Source organism: Panthera pardus, unplaced genomic scaffold (assembly GCF_024362965.1).
Source record: "Panthera pardus isolate Hobbes unplaced genomic scaffold, ASM2436296v1 HiC_scaffold_4, whole genome shotgun sequence".
In the NCBI taxonomy this organism is placed as follows: domain Eukaryota; kingdom Metazoa; phylum Chordata; class Mammalia; order Carnivora; family Felidae; genus Panthera; species Panthera pardus.
The window spans coordinates 8,564,008-8,582,918 of NW_026526969.1; the positions used below are offsets into that span (position 1 = coordinate 8,564,008).

Consider the following 18,911-nt stretch of genomic DNA (forward strand, 5'->3'; position numbering starts at 1 on the left):
TTGGCCAAAGGGCAGCCTATCAACCTTCCCGTCTAACTCCAGGAAAGCTGACCGCCCACAGCCAGGGTCTCTCCAGCGGAAGCCAGAGTCATGGGTGGGGCAGAGTGAGAGGGAGGGACTGGAGGCCAGAGGCGCGAAGAGTGTCTGACGGTTACCAAGGGGCGGGGGCCAAGAAATGGCAGGGAGAGGGTAACTATGGAGGGAGGAGTGACGGTCCTTCCAGGACCGGCCGGCCACAGGCCAGGCTGAGTGAAGGACCCTGCACCCCACCCTTGAGAAGCCCCTCTTTCTTCCAGCCTTCCTTCTCCATCATCCACCTCAAGCTGGCCCCTTCCAAACTTCCAGTGCCTTCCCCCCCACCCCCCCGGGGCTCACAACCACCAACCCTTCTCCTGGGTGGGGCTCCCATTCACACCTGAGGCTTTATGGTCCTGGTCTCCACCCCCAGCCACGCCAGTCCCTCTCCTGTCCAGGGCAAAGATCTCAGGGGTTTTTTCCAAACCCCTACCCAAAGAACCTCATTCTGTCAGCCCCAAGCACCCTCAGCTCCAGTCCAGCTACCCACAGTAGTGGGAATGGGAGGGCCCACGCCAAAGCATGGCAAACTCTGGCATGAGTGTATCTGCCACCCAAGCTTGGGGAGGCCCAAGATCTTTGGGGAGACCAGATTTACCCACCAGTGCAAATGGCAGCTGACCTAGCCTGGGCCTCCCACCCCCCGCCCCCTGACCCAGCCCTGACCTTCCTATGTCAAGGGAGGAAGGGCACAGAGGATAAACCCAACAGGCCCCCACCTGCTGCTGAACTGGTGGCTCCCCCAGCCACCTACTCTCTAAGAAAACAGGCCCCGAGCTCGAGGAGGAAAGTCATGGCCCTGAGGACAGCCCACAGATGCCTTCCTTGCTTGCTGGGAGAAACCGGTGTTCCCAGGCCCTCCCACATATCCTCTGGAAGTCCCTGTTCTCCAAGTGGAGGTGCCATGAGATAAGAAGCAGAAAGACACAGAGCAACTTCTTTTACAAGAAATGCCATATTGTGTTCACATGGGAGAACTGGAGGCTGGCAGACTTCCCGTCTGCACTTGAGATGTTCCTGCAGAGAAGGCTGGGGACTTCTGGCCCCTGAGGTTACTGCAGGGATGGGGGCGAGGCTAGGGAGAGGGGAGCGGTGAGGAAGGGTGGAGGGGAACAGGGGAGACAGAGGAATGAGGCCAAGGAGCTGAGAGGGCTTCTCCATCTCAGGGCTCCACTTCTGCTCATTCTTGAGGCCCCGGAAAACTGGGGTCCAGTGTCCTTGGGAGGGAGAAGGAATGGAGCCTCAGAACAGGAGACCAGGGCCTGGGAAGCAGCAGCGGGGGACCTGAGAGGCAGGGGACATCTGTACATAACTGGAAACCGGGTGTCGGGGGAGGAGGGAGGATTTAGGACGGGGGCACTGGGATAGGGGTAAGAATTTAGGGCTGAAGTCATAAAGACAGGGGAAGGGACAAACTGGGGGAGACGGGGCTGGGTGCTGGGGCATGGAGTGAGTCAAGCAGTGGGTTCACAAGGGGGAGATTTAAGGGTGGGGGCAAGGGACGCGGCAAGGAGTTCCACAGGGAGCAGGAGGGAGGGTGGTTCCAGCTGCGGGTGGGGAACAGGCATAGGGAGATGCACAGGAGAATAGAGACTGAGGTCCGAGACCCCTGAAGCATGTGGGGACACAGGAAGGTGCACTGGGACAGAGATCTGCCGGAGCACATCTAGTTTTCGCAACAATCGTTCAAGGTATCAGCACGAGTATGCTATACTCATTTTACAGGTTCAGAGAAGTTACTGACTTGCCCGAGGTCCCACAGTGGAGGAGCCTGGGTTTGAACCGGGTCTCCAGGTTTCACCCAAGCTGGGAGAAGGATGAGGATCGGGGCTGGTCGGATTTTGCCTAAGGTAACCGGGAGACGGCGCTGCACGAGTCCTCGGGCCATCTCTCAAAACGGATGCGGTGCGTATGGTTCCTTCCCACCGTTGGGGGCAGGGTAGGCAGGGGGGGAGGGGAAGGCGCAGGGCCCACAGCAAGGACGAGGCCACCTCAGGTCTCTGGATGTGCACCCGCCACAGAATATGTGTGAAAGAGGGAGTGGGAACAGGGAGCCACCCTGCTCAGACTGGCTGGAAAGCCACTGCCTCCTGGTCCTAGCCCGGCCCCTGCCCTGGTGGCTGGCGGGAGGGCTTCTGGACCTGGATCTGGGAGAGCTCCTCACCATCCCCCCTTGGCGCCCTCACGCTCACATTGATGTCCACGTCCTCCAAGGCCACCTGGAAGTTTTCATCCTTGACTAGAGAGAGAGAAAAGGTCGGGCGGGGGGTGGGGGGGGGGGAGAACAGGAGGAAAGAGAGGAGAAAGGGGCAGGAAAAGAGAAGGGAAGGAAGGGTGGGGAAAGCAAGGCCTGGGAGGGGGGCTCCTGTGCCCAGTGCCTGCCCTGTAGGGATGGCGCGTGCAGGACCTGCGCCTCCTTCCCGGGGGGGGGGGGGGGGGGGGGGGGGGGGGGGGGGGGGGCAGGGAAGTGGCTACTCAAGCTTCCCGGCAGGAGGTCCGTGTCTGCCTCGGGCAAGGGAGGTAGTTGGGTCCTCCCCTGGCCCGCAGTGGCGCCCAGGGAGGCCTCTGCCCCCCTCCCCGGGAGGCAGGACTCACCTGTTCGCTCGTCCTCCAAGCCCAAGTCCGAAAACGTCCCCACAGTGTCCTCATCCCACATCCGTCGCCGCCCCAGGACCTGAGTTGGGGCGACGCGCTGGCAGAGCAGGACCGCCCCAGCGGGGACCCCTTTGCCGCCCTCACGCCCACCCCCAACGCACTCCCCTGCCTCCGCCTCCGCCGGCTGTGCTGGAGCGGGCAACGAAGATGCTCAGCGCCAGCAGCCGCAGAGCCGCGGCCCCCGTCAGGCCCCCGACCAGTGCCCTCCAGGCGACAGCCACCTCGCAGCGCGGGCCCGAAAACCAGCGCGTGTCCGTGGAGAAGCAGCTGGAGCAGGGGGTCACAGGTCACAGACCCTCACCACCATCTGGGCGGGTCGGCTAACATACTTGGACTCCGCGGGCGCCGGCAGGTGGGCGGGGGGGGCCCCCCGGGGTGGGGCTCCCGCGGGTGCTCAGGGTCTCACCGGCGAGCGGGACCGCTCCTCTCCACAAGGCACTGGCCTTGGTGACAGTCGATGGCGCCATCCACGCCCGACGTGCATTTGGTGACGCAGCGGAGCCGGTTCTCCTCCACCGAGGGGAAGAAGAAATCCTCATAGCCTTTGGCAGTGGCCCGGCGACAGATGACTGGAGGTGGGAGGGGGGTGCAGAGAGACAAGGACCTCATCCACTCTATTCAGGGGCCTGGTTATAATCACGCTGAAAACAGATGGGAGAAACTACGTTTCCGAGGGTGGGGCGTCATGGAGTGGACCCTGAGATTAGATGAGGGGAGGGTCGGCCCCTAAGACCCTCACCTTCCCTGCTGGTCCTCAGGTGAGAAGCTAATAAGCTCCAGGAAGGGCAGCCCTGCCGGGGCCACACCACTTGCCTCCTGAAAGATCTTCCCTCCTCCCCAAGAATGTCAATGGGCAGATGTCCGCGGTGGGAGAGTCACGACCTCCGGGGGCCACTCAGCCCTTTGCAGCTCCTTCCTGGTGTCGTTGGTCACCTTGATGGAGTCAGGCCTAAAACACAGGGCTGGGGGGAACACAGGCACAGGTGGAATTGATGGAGGTTAAAGGGTCAGGGACAGGGGCGCCTGGGTGGCTCAGTCAGTTAAGCCTTGGACTCTTGAACTGGGCTCAGGTCATGATCTCATAGTTCATGACATTGAGCTGCACTGTCAGTGCAGAGCCTGCTTGGGATTCCCAGTCTCCCTCTTTCTGCGCCTCCCCTGCTTGCTCATTCTCTCTCTCTCTCTCTCTCTCTCTCTCTCTCACACACACACACACACACACACACACACACACACCTTTAAAAAATAAATAGAGGGTCAGGAACAGGGAAGCAGAGCAGGGAAGCCTGGGGAGGGGCAGAGAGGGCTCTGCCACTGTGGGGGACATGTGGAGGGGCTGCAAGGGAAGGTGACTCTTGCCTCTCTCATCTCCCCCGAATAAGCAAGCATCCTCAGCCATCCTGAAAACTTGGAGCAGAACTTTCAAGGAGTCTTCCCCAGCACCCAGGTTCAGACTAGCCCCTCCTTAACCCCATCCTTGGCCCAGTTGGCAGTAGACCTACCCCAGGGCTGGCACCGGAGCCCAGAGGCTCCTCTCCAAGCTGGTGGCTCTGCCCCAACCCCTCCCTCCGGTCTTGGCTTACTCTACTCACTCTGGCAGCTGTCCCCATTGTGGCTGACATTGTGGAGCTCCTCCTTCAAGACTGTCTTCACCTTCTCATACTCGCTCTCCAGCTGGAGGCTAAAGGGCACCACAATGCTGCCATTCCTGAGGGGATTGAGAAGGTTGGGTGTCTTACAAGGTGCCCAGGCCTGGGGCACATAGGTCTTTAGAAGGTCACCTCCAGGACCAACCACAAGTGCGCTGGTGTGAGAGGAAGGCAGAGGCAATGAGTTGGGATTCCAGACACATTATTTTCAGGACCCACCAGCATCCCTGACTTGGTCAGCCTGGAAGGCAGGACAAGGAATTATTGACATTCTCCTGCCTTGCATCAAGCCATTATCAAACCAGGCCCTCCTGGGCACTTTGCCTCACTCAGGCTGACCACTCAGCAGGCCAGGTGCCAGCCAGAGAGAAACCAGCTACTGTCCAGACACCAGGCTTCCCATAAGCCTTTATGCGCCACCTCCCTGCATGTCCCATGTAATCTCTCTCTTTCCAACCATGCTTCAAAAGGAAGGTGGCATCTCTCCTACAGAGAAATGACTACAGAAAATGATCCAAAAAATTCCCCATGGAGTTATTAGCTCCCCTATGTCCTACCTCCACCTCTCTCTTTTTGAAATCTGATTGATTCCAAAAGGAAAGGATGGCTTCTCCATTCCCCCACCCTTCATTCTCCTTCCCCCACCCAACACAGCCCCAAAAGGGTCTCCTGCCTCAGGGACAGGATCTCCACATCCTTGAATCCCTGCACATTTTGGTAAATCTTCTGCATCCGAAATGCCAGGATCCTTGCACTTCCACTTGCACCTGAACCTCGTGACCTGAGTGTACCCAGATGCCCAAGCTCAGCTTCAAGGAAAGACCCTTGAGTTCCCTCCCCTTCCCCGTCACCTGATCCCAGAAGGTGTCGCTGAAATCCTCATAGGCCTTGGAAGTGTTGTCATTGAGGTCAGGGGAGATTTCCTGGTCAACAGACACCTCCATATCCCCTTCAGCACCCACAGTGTCTGCGCACAATATGCCCTGTTCTGGTCACTTCACCACCATGGACACCACCACAATCCAGAGGTTCATCCCATCACTCCTCTCCATGTTCCCTGAAGACTGAATGAATGGTAGGAGGAAAGGAGATAGGACTTCTAGGATAAGTTGTGCCAAGGTGAGGGAAAGGTTAGAGGTAAGGAGGCACAGCAGTCGGACCTGTGGTCTCTCCCTTGTCTGCCTCAGTGGGAGGCAGAATGATGGCTCCCAAAGATGCCTATGTCTTAGTCCCCAGAACCTCTGGATATGTTATGCTGCATGGCAAGGAGGAATCAAGATTGTATGTAGATTAAAATTGCTAATCATCTGACTAAAATGGGAAAATTAACGTGGATTATTGGGTGGGCTCAACATAATCACAAGAGTCCTTAACAGTGGAAGAGAAAGACAGGAGGTCAGAATCAGTCACAAGAAAATGTGACTACAAAAGAAAGACACAGATGGGGCGCCTGGGTGGCTCAGTTGGTTGAGCATCTGACTTCAGCTCAGGTCATGATCTCACAGTTTATGAGTTCGAGCCCCGCGTCAGACTCTGTGCTGACAACTCAGAGCCTGGAGCCTGCTTCCGAGTCTGTGTCTCCATCTCTCTCTGCCTCTCCCCTGCTCATTCTCTGCCTCTCTCTCTGTCAAAAATAAATAAACTTAAAAAAAATGAAAAAAAAAAAAGAAAGAAAGACACAGAGATGAAATGTTGCTGGCTTTGAAGATGGAGAGAGGGAGCCTTGAGACCAGGAATGTGAGAGGCTTCAGAACCTGAAAAGGGCAAAGAAATGGATTCTCCTCTAAAGCCTTCAGAGAAGAACACAGCCCTGCCGACACCTTGATGTTAGCCCAGTAAGACTCACATTAGACTCCTACTCTACAGAATTGTAAGATAATAAATTTGCATTATCTCAGCCGCTAAGTTTATAATAATTTGTTACAGTGGCAATTAGAAGTTAATACAGCTCCGAGCAGCCCAGACTGGGAGGAGACCACAGGAAGGAGTGTGGCCCAACCACCTCCTGGAGGTGAGGGTGAAAAAGAGGCATGAGGTGAGGTAGAGGGAAGCGTGAGAGAGAAGGCAAGGATGGCAGAATTAGGCAAAATGGCATGAATACTAACAGGTAACCGCAGGGCTGGGCCCAGAGAGGGCCAGTGGCACCTCCCAGGAGAAAGTGCAAAAGGCAGGGCTCTGACAACTCTCCCAGATCCACCTCTTCCACCACAAACTCCAACAGTAGCCACGGAAGATGCTAGGGAAGTGGCACTTGAGGCCATCCCATTTACCTCCATTCTGGCACCTGATCTCCTGGAGCTCACAGTGGTCCCCAGAGAACCCCAAAGGGCAGTGGCATAGGCCTTGCATCCAGGTGCCACCATGGTCACAGTTGCCTGGGCAACACAGTAAGAAAGGGAAGTTCAAGATAGGGTTTGCCCTTGGCGACACAGAAATTTATTAGGGGAGAGAGAAGACGGAACAGGGAAGCAGTAAGTCCAACCTGAGGTGTAGTCAGTCTAGACTGTGTGGTCATCTGAGTAGTGGTTGAAGTTGCCCTGGGTGACATAAGGGTGGTGGTAGTCGGAGAGATGACTACCGGTGTTTCTGGAATCTTGATGGTGGGTGGGGTGGAGTGAGTCAACTTGATTGAAGTCACCATGGCAGTTGGAAACCTGCTGCTTGGTTTCATGGTCAGTGGGAGGCTCATGAAGCCAGGCATATGTGGGACGGTTACAGAATTGGTGCTCATCCAGCTTCCACTGGTGGGTCTTTGAGTGCTTATCAAAACCGTGTAACTGGGGACAGTCCCAGTGCTGATAGAACTAGGAGCATCCATTATGCTGTTGGTAGGATGAGTTTCCAGAACGGAAGCAGAAGTGTCCGTATGCCTAGGAAACACAGTTGTCATACTGGTGGAACTAGGGGAGGTAGCCATCTCAGTAGTAGAGGTGAACACTAACATTGGGATGTTAGGCATCGAGGTAACTTCACTACTTGGACCCATTTCCATACATGAAGTAGTGGGAGAGGCAGGCACTACCGTAACTGATATAGATTCTGGACATGGGGTAGTAGAAGAAATAAAACAAGTGGTGGTTGTTTCAGTCGCAAAGGTCTTTTAGAGAAGACATGGTTGGAGAAGTTCTTGTAGTTTCGGATGAAAAAAAAGAGTAGTGAAAGCAGTGACAGAAGTCCCTGTATTTTCCATGCCAGAGAGAGGTGAGAATGTACGAAGAGAGTTAGGGGTGGTCGTGAGCATTGAATTTACACTGGCGGAGGATAGGGAAGAGGACATTATTGTTGTGGATATTGAAAAGGAAATAGTAGTACCGAAAGAAGTAGTTAGCGCGTTTGTAGATGTACTCAGAGTAGGGAAAGTGTAGGAGAAACACAAGATGTACTGTGTGATATTGTGGGGGTGGGTGTTACCAACATTCTAGTAACAGTCATGGCTGTTTCTGGGGCAGAGAGAGTGGGTGAAGTGGCTGTGTTCAAGGTAGCAGAGATAGAAATGTTTGTGGGAGTGGTGATTTCAGTTGTGGCCATGGTGACTGTAGGGGTGAATGCAGCATGGGTACTAGGGAAGGTAGTAATCAAGGTGGATAAAGGGGTAGCGTTTGTCGTCAAAGAGGAGACTGACTGCGGTTGGGGCAGGTGGAGAAGATAGACTCATACACATGGCTGATGTCACAGTATTGGTGGTGACTGGAGTAGAGGTGATAAATGTCAGAGAATTGACCGTATTCATGGGAGTGATTGATGATGCAGTTGCAAGAGGAGAAGTAATCTCCACGGTGAGAGACTGTGTCCAAACATCCCCAGTATGAGTAAGTGTGGTTTTCCAGGTGGATGTGGCATGAGAGGGTGTGACAGTCACCTTGCCTGTGTATGTAGTAAATCTAGTAGAAGAGGGTAGTCCTGTGGTCTGGGATGTTGTGTGTGTGTCAGTGGTAGTGGGTGCCGGGGTGGATTTAGCATTTGTGTGTGATGTATTTGTGCTCGTTGCAGTTGAGGTAGTACTCTCTGTCCGAATGGTCCCATTGCTGCTGGTAGACGTGGAAGATGAGCCTGCATATGTAACTGGAGTGTGTGTAGCAAGGGTGGGAGGGGGAGTGCTGTGGGTACTTGTGAGCATGGGCACCATAGTAAGCCTTGTGAAAGAGGTTGTGATGACACTGCATGTTGTGTCTGTATTTTGGGCGGCTGGGGGAGATGGGATGATACATGTGGGGATTGTGGACATTTTGGAAACAGTGCTTGTAGAGGTGAGGTCAGGAATGGTAATGAATGAACCATTGGTACCCCTGGATGTGGGGGTGATGGTTGTCAGTGTTGAGGCAGGCATGCCTGTACTAACAGAGGATGAGTTTATGGTGATGGCTAACCTCGGGGTACCAGTGGTGGGAGATGGGGTTATTGCTGATGTGGTCGTGCTTCCTGTAGAGTAGATGTTTGAAGAAGTGACTCCTGGAGGACTGTGTGGTATTTCAGGGGTGGTTGTTGTTACCAAGATTGTAGTAGCAGCAGAGGCAGTTTCTAGAGTGGAGGAAGTGGGCAAAGAGGCTGTGTTCAAGGTGGCAATGGTGGAAGTGTTGAGAGGAGTGGTGATTTCAGTTGCAGCTATGGTGTCAGTAATAGTGGGAGATGTAGGGGTGGACATGGTGTGGGTTATAGGGAGGAATAATCAAGGTAGATATAGGGGTAATGTTTGTGATCCAACTGGAGACTGGTTTTGTGGATGGGGCAGGTGGAGAAGACAGACACATACTCGTGGCTGATGTCAAGGGATTGGCGGTCACTGGGGTAGAAGAGGTTGATGTCAGAGAATTGACTGTATTCCTGGGAGTAATTAATGATGCGATTGTGGGAGGAGAAGTAATTTCTGTCATGAAAGACACTGTGGAAATGTCCTGTGTAGGAATAAGTGTGGTTTTCCAGGGGGTGTGGCATGAGGTGTGATGGTTGTCTTCCCGGTGTGTGTAGTGGCTGCAGTGGAGAAGGGTGGTTCTGTGGTTGTGAATGTCATGTGGGTGGTAGTGGGTTCCAGGGTGGTTTCAGAGGTGGTAGATGTGGCAGAAACAGTTGTATTTCTTGGGGTGATTGATGACATGCCTGGAGAAGTCGAAGGAGTTTCTGTCATGAGAGTTTCCCTGCCGGTGTCACTCATCAGAGTAAGCTTCATTTCCGTGGAGCTCATTGTTTCCAAAGCGATTGTTGTTGGTGTCCTTAGCGTGGCAGTCACTTCAGTGGAAGCAGATACACTTTGTGTGGGATCATGAGTGGTGGCAGTTTTAAATGTGACGGTGGTGTTAGGAAGTGAAGTGGTGGTCATAATCGAGATGGTGCTGGCGATGGGTGAAGAGTTGTGATCAGTTACTGTTGCCGAGATGTTCGTGGCAGTTAGAGAAGGGGCACTAGAGGTAGAAGCGATTATTGGGGTAAGACACCTGGTTGTATGAATGCTTGCTGTGGTCAGGCTAATCCTGTTTGTGTTACCAGTTGTAGAGGATGTGGGCATATGAAAGTTTGTGTGCGTGGTTGGGACAGAGGAAGAGAGGAGGGCCATGGCTGTGAGCATCTTCCCCAGAGTGGTAATGGTCATGGGAGGAGAGATCATGGCAGAGGTGAGTCTCTTGGTGGTAGTTGGGGTCATGCAGGTGGTGGCAGGGTAAGCGGTAGTGATTATAAGGCTCGTGGGATTGACACTTTATGGTGCTCGTGGAGACAATGAGGGTGGGTGGAGTGGTTTCAACCTTGATGACAAACTTGGACATCAGGATGGTTGAGGTGTTGGTCTTGACTGTAGTTTTGAGCACTGCTTCAGAAATAGGTTTAAAGTAGGGGGAGGTGGTGGAAATTTTAAGTGTGTGTTCCCTACTGGAGAGGCCCTGCTGGGGATGGTGAGTGGCCACCTTGCTGTGCTTTTGGAGCGTGGGGAGTTGCTGAGAGCAGTGTGAGCCACTCCTGCTCTGGGGAGAAGCTCAGCGGAAGTGGATGCGGCCGTGGGGAAAGTGCCTGTATTGACGAGAGAACAGAGGGATTCATTTGCAGGTTGTTTCATCACTCTAAACGCCACGTAAGCTTTTTACTACCCCATTTTCCAGATATGTATCACAGAAGGTAGGAAGTTCCATTGCTTATCCCTCCATCAGAGGCAGCTTGGGGCTAGGGCCTTTGAGGTTCTGAAGAGGGTGCCCTCGGTCCCTTGCCCTCCTCTTCTGAGTGGGAACTTTCTAGCCCTGGGATGGCTGTGCTGAACATGCAGGTTCAGCTGAGGGTCCTTCCACCCCACCTCTTTCTCCACACGTACATGTTTCCCTTACTCTGTTCCTTCCTCTTCCACCACCTGCTGCCCATAGTCCCACCCTTTGGCTCTCCACTGTCCTTCGCCCTATGACACACTGCTGTTTGGGCTAACTTTCCTCTTCCAAGGGAACCCAGCCAAGCCCAGGATGGGGGTGGGAACACATCATAGACACAGGAGCCATTGGGTCAGAGAGGGGAAATCTGCACGGAGAGCTGCAAAGGGAAAACCAGAGACTGAGGCTCAGACTTTATTGAGATTGAAGGACAGGGAGAGAGGACCACACTAGTAGGCCAAGAGACTGGACAGAGAAGGAAGCTTCCAGAAAGTGATGGCTGAACAGATAGGCATGGGTCCCAAAAATCTGAAGGTTTTGCAGTAAGTGTTAACGGAAACAGACATATTTTCTATCACCCACTTTATTTTGACCACTGGGTTAATTAGTTTACAAACATAAACCCCTCACTCCATAGATAATCATCAACCCCATTTTACAGGGGGTAAGAGTGAGGGTCAGAGATCTCATAATGCTGGGGCTGAGTGGCGGGGAGACTCCTGCAGCCACAGTGGTTGCAAGCAGGAAGTGCCCAGACCTCCTCAGCATCAGCCTCCTCTTCACCTTGGACTCAATACATCTTTGTTCTGAGAGCTGGGGTTTCATTTCTCAGCCTAGCTGGGTGTGTCAGGGAGATGGGGGTGAGGATTATGAAGATCCCTGGGTTGGAGCCTCTAGAGCCAGGAGGTAGCCTTAGAGGTAAGTGAGAGGATGGCCTGTGGGGTCCTAGGTTAGGAAGGTCTAGGATTGGGGTTCAGGAGCAGACCCCAGGAGACAGAGGAAAGGGAAATACAGAGGAATTGTGGGGTTCCTAAGGAATAGAAGAGAGAAGGCCCTGGACCTCACACTGGATGGTACACACCCAACCTTTTGGAAGCAATCAGTATCCCTCCCAACCCAGCCCTGCCAATGACAGCTGTGCCCAGAAACATGGGCTGGGTGGGGGATGGGAGAGATAGGCCTCTTTGGGTGGCGCTGCATCTTTCTCTGGCCTCTGAGTGCGTGTGTGTGTGCGTGTGTGTGGTCAAGTTGGGGAAGTGAGCAAAGGAATAAAAAGATAAATCAGCCAGAGGAGGGCGTGCCCAGGGCTGGACAGCAACCCAGCAGAGGAGGCTCGGGGGAAGGAGCCCACAGGGAGCTGAGCCCTTCTTGGGATCCTCCACTACGATTTCTTAACATCTTTGACCAGTTGGCACAATACGAAAACGCTTGTTTTCGGAAAGGTATTCGTTGTTTTTCAGAAGAGTCTCCACGGGATGGGATTTAAGGTCAAGCACCAGTGTTGGGAACAAAGCACAATATGCCAGTCACTGTGCTGAGGACACAGAGGCGAACGGACCCCGCGGCAGGGGGTCACCGGGCTCCCGGGGAGATGGGTCCCAACCCAGCATCAGGCCCCTGATTCCTCCCCATCCACCCTTTCATTTTACCTCCCTCTGCTACCCGACTTCCTTCTACTCCAGCCAACGAGCTTCTTCGTCTCAGGCTTTCCTACCCTCAGGCCGTTGCCTGAGCTGTTTCCTACGCTAGTAACACCCCGTCCACCTCCCTTTCTCTTCCTCTCAGCCTAGGAAAATCCTTACGGCTTTGCTTCTTCCCCTCCTCCACCAGGAAGCCATGTGTGATCAGGAAGTGACCTCTCTCATTCCCGAAATGTAATGGTGCTTGCTACCGACATCTCTCCCGTGGCACTTAATAATCATTTAGTGGCAGGTATTAGTCATCTGAATGCCTCCCCAGGAGGGGAAGGTGACACCTGTGCATTCTGAGCTGGGGCAGTGGCCACTTTGCCTCCCGAGCTCGCGGAGCCCCACCTGACCAGGGGAAGGGACAGTCCCTCGAAACCTGCTGGAGGCAGTCCCCTCGCTGCCGTTGGAGAATGCCGCCTCCCCATGCTGGGCCCCAGCCTTCGTGGGAAACCTGGAAAGGAAGCAACACGGCAGCAACCACCTCAGCCACTTGTGCCACCGTGCTACCCTGGGGCCGGGAGGCGCCACTGCGTCAGATTTAGCCTTTCTGGAGGCCGCGCATGTACAACCGAGACCCAGAGGGGGCTCCAGAAATGAAAATGGCCCCGGGCAGGGTTCGAGACAGACAAGAAGCCTTCTGGGGAGAAGAGGCAGAGGTGGGCAGACTGGGGCTGAGGATAGTGAGGTTAGCCCCATCATTGGTGACACCTACCAAGTGACCCCTTTCCACCACCAGCACCTCACCCCACAGGCCAGGTGACATTAAAGTGCAGTTCATGGGAAAACAGTGAGGGGTACTGGCCTCTCTCCAAGGTCCCACCATTGTCACAGGTACCTGGGGGAAGACAAGAATCCGGGAAAATACAGGCTGGAACCACCCCCCAAAAGTCAATGTTTAGGGACAAAGTGTAAAAATAAGACCAAGGGCAGGTCACTCCCTCTCTCCCCGCGAGTGAGTCAGGCTTGCTGGAAAGGTTAGGTCAAAGTGCTCACCGTCCCCTGCACTGTGTCATAATCTGAATTGTGGTAGCAATTATCATGGATGGCGTCAGGTAGTAGGAGTCAAGGTGCTGACCACAGTTGTCTCTGAAGTCATGATGAGTGGGGAAGGGGGCGCCGATTTGGATGATGGCAGGTGAAAAGCTGATACTCGGCTTTGAGACGAGTGGAACCAGTCAGGAGACACCAGGTGATGCTGAGATAAACAATCCTAAAGACCCAGCGGCTTACGCAGCAAAGGTTTCTTTCTCACTCATTCTCCCCGTCCACCCTAACATCTGTGCTCTTCACTCGGGGACCCAGGCTGACGGAGCGGCCGCTATCTGGGACACTGCAGTCTCATAGCAGTGCGAAATGACAGATGACAAAGCCATGGGCTGGCTCCTAAGGCTTCTTTGCAGACATGACCCTCATACCTTCCACGCACACTCCGTTGGCCAAAGCAAGTCACAAAGCAAGTCGCCCTGAGTTTGAAGGACAGGAATGTCTCCTCGGGGAGAGGCACCACGCTTCTGATGCCAAGCCTGCTATCAGTGGGGTGGGGAGATATAATCCACTCCAGGGAGGGAAAACAAATATACTGAACAATGACAACCTATCACAGCTGGGATCCTGGTGGTAGCTGCGGTTTATCAGTGACCCTGGCAGATAGGACCAAGTCCCCGGCTGGTCTTCGGGTGCTTCTCAGAGCTGGGCTAATGGAGATGATAGAATCTGGGGTGCCGAGGGGCTCAACCCAGTAGTCAAGGTTATGGGAGAACTACCCGTAGTGAAGGAGAGGAAACTCCTATAATGAAGAAACTGGACGCTGCAGTTATGTCAGAAAAGTGGGAGGAGGCCCCCTCCCCCAGAACCGAGGAGATTTGGCAATGTGCTCACAGAAGCCCTGGAAGTGGGAAGGAGGTACCTTCAACACGGGGTCCTGTGTGAATATGTGGCATGGTGCGAGGCGCAGAGACGGTAACATCTGGTGTCATTTCTGGACACTCTGTAGAAGAGGTTAAGACAAGGGCGGGGGCTCAGTCAGTTAAGCATCCGACTCTTGGTTTTGGCTCAGATCATGATCTCGCAGTGTGTAGGTTCAAGCCCCGCGTCAGGCTCTGTGGAATTCTCTCTCTCTCCCCCCTGGCTCTCTGCCCCTCCCCCCACTTGAGCTCTCTCTCTCTCTCTCTCTCTCTCTCTCTCTCTCTCAAAATAAGTAAATAAACTTTTAAAACAAGAAGAGGGGCGCCTGGGTGGCTCAGTCAGTTGAGCCTCCGACTTTAGCTCAGGTCATAATCTCACAGTTTGTGAGTTCAAGCCCCGCATCAGTAATGGCGGGAGATGGGAGAATATATATATATAGTGAAATGATTGCCACACAAGTGTAGTTAACATCCATTGCTACATACACATCTTTTTCTTGTGATGAGAACTTCCGAGACCCACGCTCTTAGCAACTGTCAAATGCGCAGTTCAGTATTGCTCACCATGTCACATGGTCCCATCCCCAGGACTTACTTTTTTTTTTAATATTTCTATTTTTTTTTTAATATTTATTTATTTGTGGGAGAGTGCAAGTGAGGAGTGGCAGAGAGAGGGGAGCAGAGGATCTGAAGCGGGCTCTGCACTGACAGCCTGACAGCAGTGAGTCTGATGTGGGGCTCGAACTCACGAACCACAGGATCATGACCTGAACCAAAGTTGGACGCTCAACCAACTGAGCCACCCAGGCGCCCCAGGACTTCCTTATTTGTAACTGGAAGTTTGTACCTTTTGACCTTTACACATTTCACCCTCCCTCCACTCCCCCCCCCCACCTTTGGCAACCACCAATTTGTTCTCTGCATTATGAGATCAGTTTTGTTTCGTTGGTTTTTTTAGATTCTACATATAAGTGAGATCATATGATACCTGTCTTTCTCTGAGTTATGTTTCACTTAACATAATGGTCAGAAGGTTCATTCATGTTGTTGCAAATGGTAGGATTTCCTTCCTATGGCTGAATAATGTGCGTGTGCGTGCGTGTGTGTGTGTGTGTGTGTGTGTGTGTGTGAGACATTTTCTTTATCCATTCATCCATCAATGGACACTTAGGTTGTTTCTATTTTTTTTTTTAATTTTTTTAATGTTTATTTATTTTTGACAGTGAGAGAGACAGAGCATGAGTGGAGGAGGGGCAGAGAAAGAGAGGGAGACACAGAATCCAAAGCAGGCTCCAGGCTCCGAGCTGTCAGCACAGAGCCCGATGCAGGGCTCGAACTCACAAGCCGTTAGATCATGACCTGAGCCAAAGTTGGACGCTTAACCGCCCAGGCGCCCCTTGTCTTTTTTTTTTTTTATGTATACTTTTAGCAACTTTTATTTTTTATTTTATTATTTTTTTTTATTTGAGAGAGAGCACGAGCCAGGGAGAGGGGCAGAGAGAGAGAGACTTGAGCAGGATCAGTGCTCGGTGTGGAGCCTGATGCAGGATTCAATCCCATGACCCTGGGATCATGACCTGAGCAAAAACCAAGAGTCAGAAGCTCAACCGACTGAGCCACCCAGGAGCCCATGTTGTTCCCATGTCTTGGTCATTGTGAATAACGGGTGAAGGGAGGGGTGCAGGTATCTTTTCAAGTTAGTGTTTTTGTTTCCTTTAATAAATACTCAGAAGTGGGATTGCTGGACTCTATGTTAGTTCTATTTTTCATTTTTTGAGGGACCTCCATACTGTTTCCATAGCAACTCCACCAATTTAATTTACGCCCCTACCCACAGTGCACATGGGTTTCCTTTTCCCTGCATCCTCGCCAACACTTGTTATTTCCTGTTATTTCCTGTGTTATTTCCTGTGTTCTAACAGCTGTGAGATGAGATCTCATTGTGGTTTTGATTTGCATTTTCCTGACGAGTGATATTGAGCAGCTTTTCCTGTGCCTGGCGGTCATCTGTATGTCTGTAGTATGTCTAGGACACAGGATTGTCATGGGTAAAATGGTTTTCAAAATGGTTTTGGAAACTTCTGTTTCCAAGTGAAGTTTATTCCGTGTGTAACTTTTCCCATTAATCTCTCTCTCTGTGTGTCTCTCCTTCTCTCCTTCCTTGTTTGTTTTATGCATGCAGAGTGATTCCTAGAATAAAATCAAGCACTCTGCTCATGCTACTCAGGAACCCAAGACCATAAAGTAACATTTCCAAGTACCAGCCAGTTCTGTTTTTAACTTTTTTATTGGTGATTTCACTTTATCACTGCTGCTTTAATATAGTTTCTATAAATTCATCCCAGGCTTTATGACTTAATATAAACACTCTGGCTTGAGAAAGGGAAGTCCAGGGAGGGAATGAGAGGGCAACAGCTTGCCAGTTTCCCGAAGATAATATGACTTCATATGCTATTGTTTCTGATTCCAAAGAGAACAAAGGTCCTAGTAAACTTAAGCATAGGCTTTATCCCCTTAAGAGAAAATGCTCATGTTGAGTTAGAGAAATGAACGGCACCATTTATAGAGTTTTTAAAAAAAACTCACAAAAAGTTTATGCAAACATTTCTCATATGATCACTGACTTCTGACGATTGTGTGCGAGGCAGTCCAGGTTAGGTTGAAGACTTTTCTGATGGTTCGACAAAATGATATCAAATCAGGAAATTGAGTCTTACCTCTTGCTGACATTTATTTCTTCCCTCTTGTCTAGTTTTCTTCCAGAGCCTGGTGTCTCAGAAAGTTCTGTTAACACACGCCTACCCCACAGTCAGTCCAGGAACAGCCACTGCTTTCCTGTAAATACTGGGGCGCCATGAGTATCAACAGAATACTGAACAGTAAACACTCACTTAAAATATGATTGAAGCTTTGAACCAAACTGATGAACCATTTGCTGAGTAGCAAAGGCTATAAGCAGCCACTCAGTTTTTACTTCCTGTTACTTACAATCTTGTTGTTTCCAAAGTCTGGGTTGGTTTGTTTTCGGGTTGGAAAAGTTACTTCTGTAAAGCACACGTTTTCTCCTAGCTTTGTTTGTTTATTTAAGAATTTATGGGGGCTCCCGGCTGGGTCAGTTGGTAGAGCATGAGCTTGAGCTCAGGGTCATGGGTTCGAGCCCCATATCGGGTGTAGAGCTTACTTTTTAAAAAAGAAGTTGAGGGGCCCTAGGTGTGTTAAGCGTCCAACTTTGGCTCAGGTCATGGCCTCACAGTTCGTGAGCTGGAGCCCCACATCGGGCTCTGTGCTGACAGCTCAGAGCTTGGAGCCTGCTTTGGATTCTTTGTCTCCCTCTCTCTCTGCCCCTCCCGTTTGTGCCCTGTTCTCTCTCTCTCTCTCTCTCTCTCTCTCTCTCTCTCTCCCTTTCTCTCAAAAATAAACATTAAAGGGGTACCTGGGTGGCTCAGTTGGTTAAGCGTCTGACTCTTGGTTTCGGCTCAGGTCATGATCTCACAGTTTCATGGATTCAAGCCCCACATCGGGCTCTGCACTGATGGAGCAGAGCCTGCTTGGGAGTCTCTCTCTCCCTCACTCTCTGCCCCGTCCCCACTTGCACTGTCTTTGTCTCTTTCAAAATAAATAAATAAACATAAAATAAAATAAAATAAAATAAAATAAAATAAAATAAAATAAAATTTAAATTAATTAATTAATTAATTAATTAAAATAAACATTAAAAAAATTTTTTAAAGAAGTTGGGGTACCTGTGTGGCTCATTTGGTGGAGAACCTGACTCTTGATCTCTTGATTTCGACTCAGGTCATGATCTCACGGCCGTGGGGATTGAGCCCCCCTGTCAGGCTCTGTGCTGAGCTTGGAGCCTGCTTAAGATTCTCTCTCTCCCCCCCCCCCGCCCCTCTCCCCCACTCAGGCTCTTTTTCTCTCTTTCTCTCTAAAATAATAATAATAATAATTTTTAAAAATAAGCAAAGAAGCGCACATGTGCCTGAGAGAATCAGGGGCTTCTGCCGCAGGCCAGGGCGGGAGAGGGCAGCTGGGGTGATGGAAATAAGAAAGTATCACATAAGGGAGGCGAGGAAGGAGGAGAGGGCTAGGGAAATGGGAGCGTGGGAGGGGCTAGAAGTGTTACCACCTCAAGACAAATGCTTTCTACTTTCCCCAAAGCCCAGGGTCTCTGTGGATTCAATTCACCCCCCACCCCCCGCCCCGCCACGAGCCCTCCCACCTACAGAGAAGGCCCAGGGGAGGGGTGCCCTTCCTCTTGAGTCTCCATCATGACCATCACGGAGCCCCAGGAAATGAAGGGGCCTGGATGGAAGGGTCTCCAGAAGTGGCCCCTGAGATGGGGGGGGGGTAGTCAGGGAAGGGTCGGGGAGACGGGGCCTGGGTCTGAGAGACCACTACACTGGGCCGTGGGTCCGGGACGGAATGGGGAGACTCAGGAGGCACTGAGCTACTCTGTTCCCAGGGGAGCCTGGACATTCCATACCCTCAGGCTCCGACCTGGAGGCTGGCTGAGGAGAGCAGTATCTCGCTATCTCACTGTCGGGAGAGGTCTCTGGCTATGGGAGTGGGATGGATGTGTGAGGTCCCAAGTGGGGAGGAGGAAGGGCCCCTGGAAACGGCAGAGACCGTCACACATCCTTCTTCGTCCACAGAGCTCGGTGTTCTGCACCTGCTCTCTTCATTCAAAATGCTGGGGCCTCTCACCCAGACCCGAGTGAGGCCTGAGAGGGAGAGAGAGAAATGGAGGGCGAGGGAGGAGGGACAGAAGGGAGGTGGTCTCCGGAGAGTGGGAGGCAGGGAAGAAGTGTCCAG

General features: G+C 52.2%; 3 protein-coding genes across 3 annotated transcripts; all 3 read right to left on the reverse strand.

Moving 5' to 3' along the window:
- Nucleotides 1–2,011: 2,011 nt before the first annotated feature.
- Nucleotides 2,012–3,503, reverse strand: MUC3A (mucin 3A, cell surface associated). Its single transcript, XM_053893864.1, has 3 exons — nt 3,137–3,503; nt 2,671–2,749; nt 2,012–2,314 (listed from the first exon to the last, which is right to left on the reverse strand). The coding sequence occupies exons 1-3, from the start codon at nt 3,212–3,214 to the stop codon at nt 2,172–2,174; spliced, it is 300 nt and encodes a 99-aa protein (XP_053749839.1). The 5' UTR covers nt 3,215–3,503; the 3' UTR covers nt 2,012–2,171.
- Nucleotides 3,504–6,744: 3,241 nt separating this feature from the next.
- LOC109251072 (mucin-3B-like) lies at nt 6,745–7,907 on the reverse strand. The gene is given in 4 exon segments (XM_053894237.1): nt 6,745–7,479; nt 7,481–7,525; nt 7,528–7,797; nt 7,848–7,907. Coding segments are annotated over 4 exon segments (1,110 nt in total).
- A 31-nt stretch (nt 7,908–7,938) lies between these two features.
- LOC128774764 (mucin-3A-like) lies at nt 7,939–9,021 on the reverse strand. Its single transcript, XM_053894238.1, has one exon. It carries the CDS (start codon nt 9,019–9,021, stop codon nt 7,939–7,941), a length of 1,083 nt encoding a protein of 360 aa, XP_053750213.1.
- Between the last annotated feature and the right edge of the window lie 9,890 nt (nt 9,022–18,911).

What these genes read in the sequence shown, in the direction of transcription:
- MUC3A (XM_053893864.1), bottom strand. Translation starts at nt 3,214, where the DNA reads ATGCACGTCGGGCGTGGATGGCGCCATCGACTGTCACCAAGGCCAGTG. An exon ending in AGGAGCGGTCCCGCTCGCCG is followed by an intron (nt 2,750 to 3,136) that starts GTGAGACCCTGA and finishes GCCCCAACTCAG; the next exon opens with GTCCTGGGGCGGCGACGGAT. An exon ending in CTTGGAGGACGAGCGAACAG is followed by an intron (nt 2,315 to 2,670) that starts GTGAGTCCTGCC and finishes CTCTCTCTCTAG; the next exon opens with TCAAGGATGAAAACTTCCAG.
- LOC128774764 (XM_053894238.1), bottom strand. Translation starts at nt 9,021, where the DNA reads ATGTCCACCCCTACATCTCCCACTATTACTGACACCATAGCTGCAACT.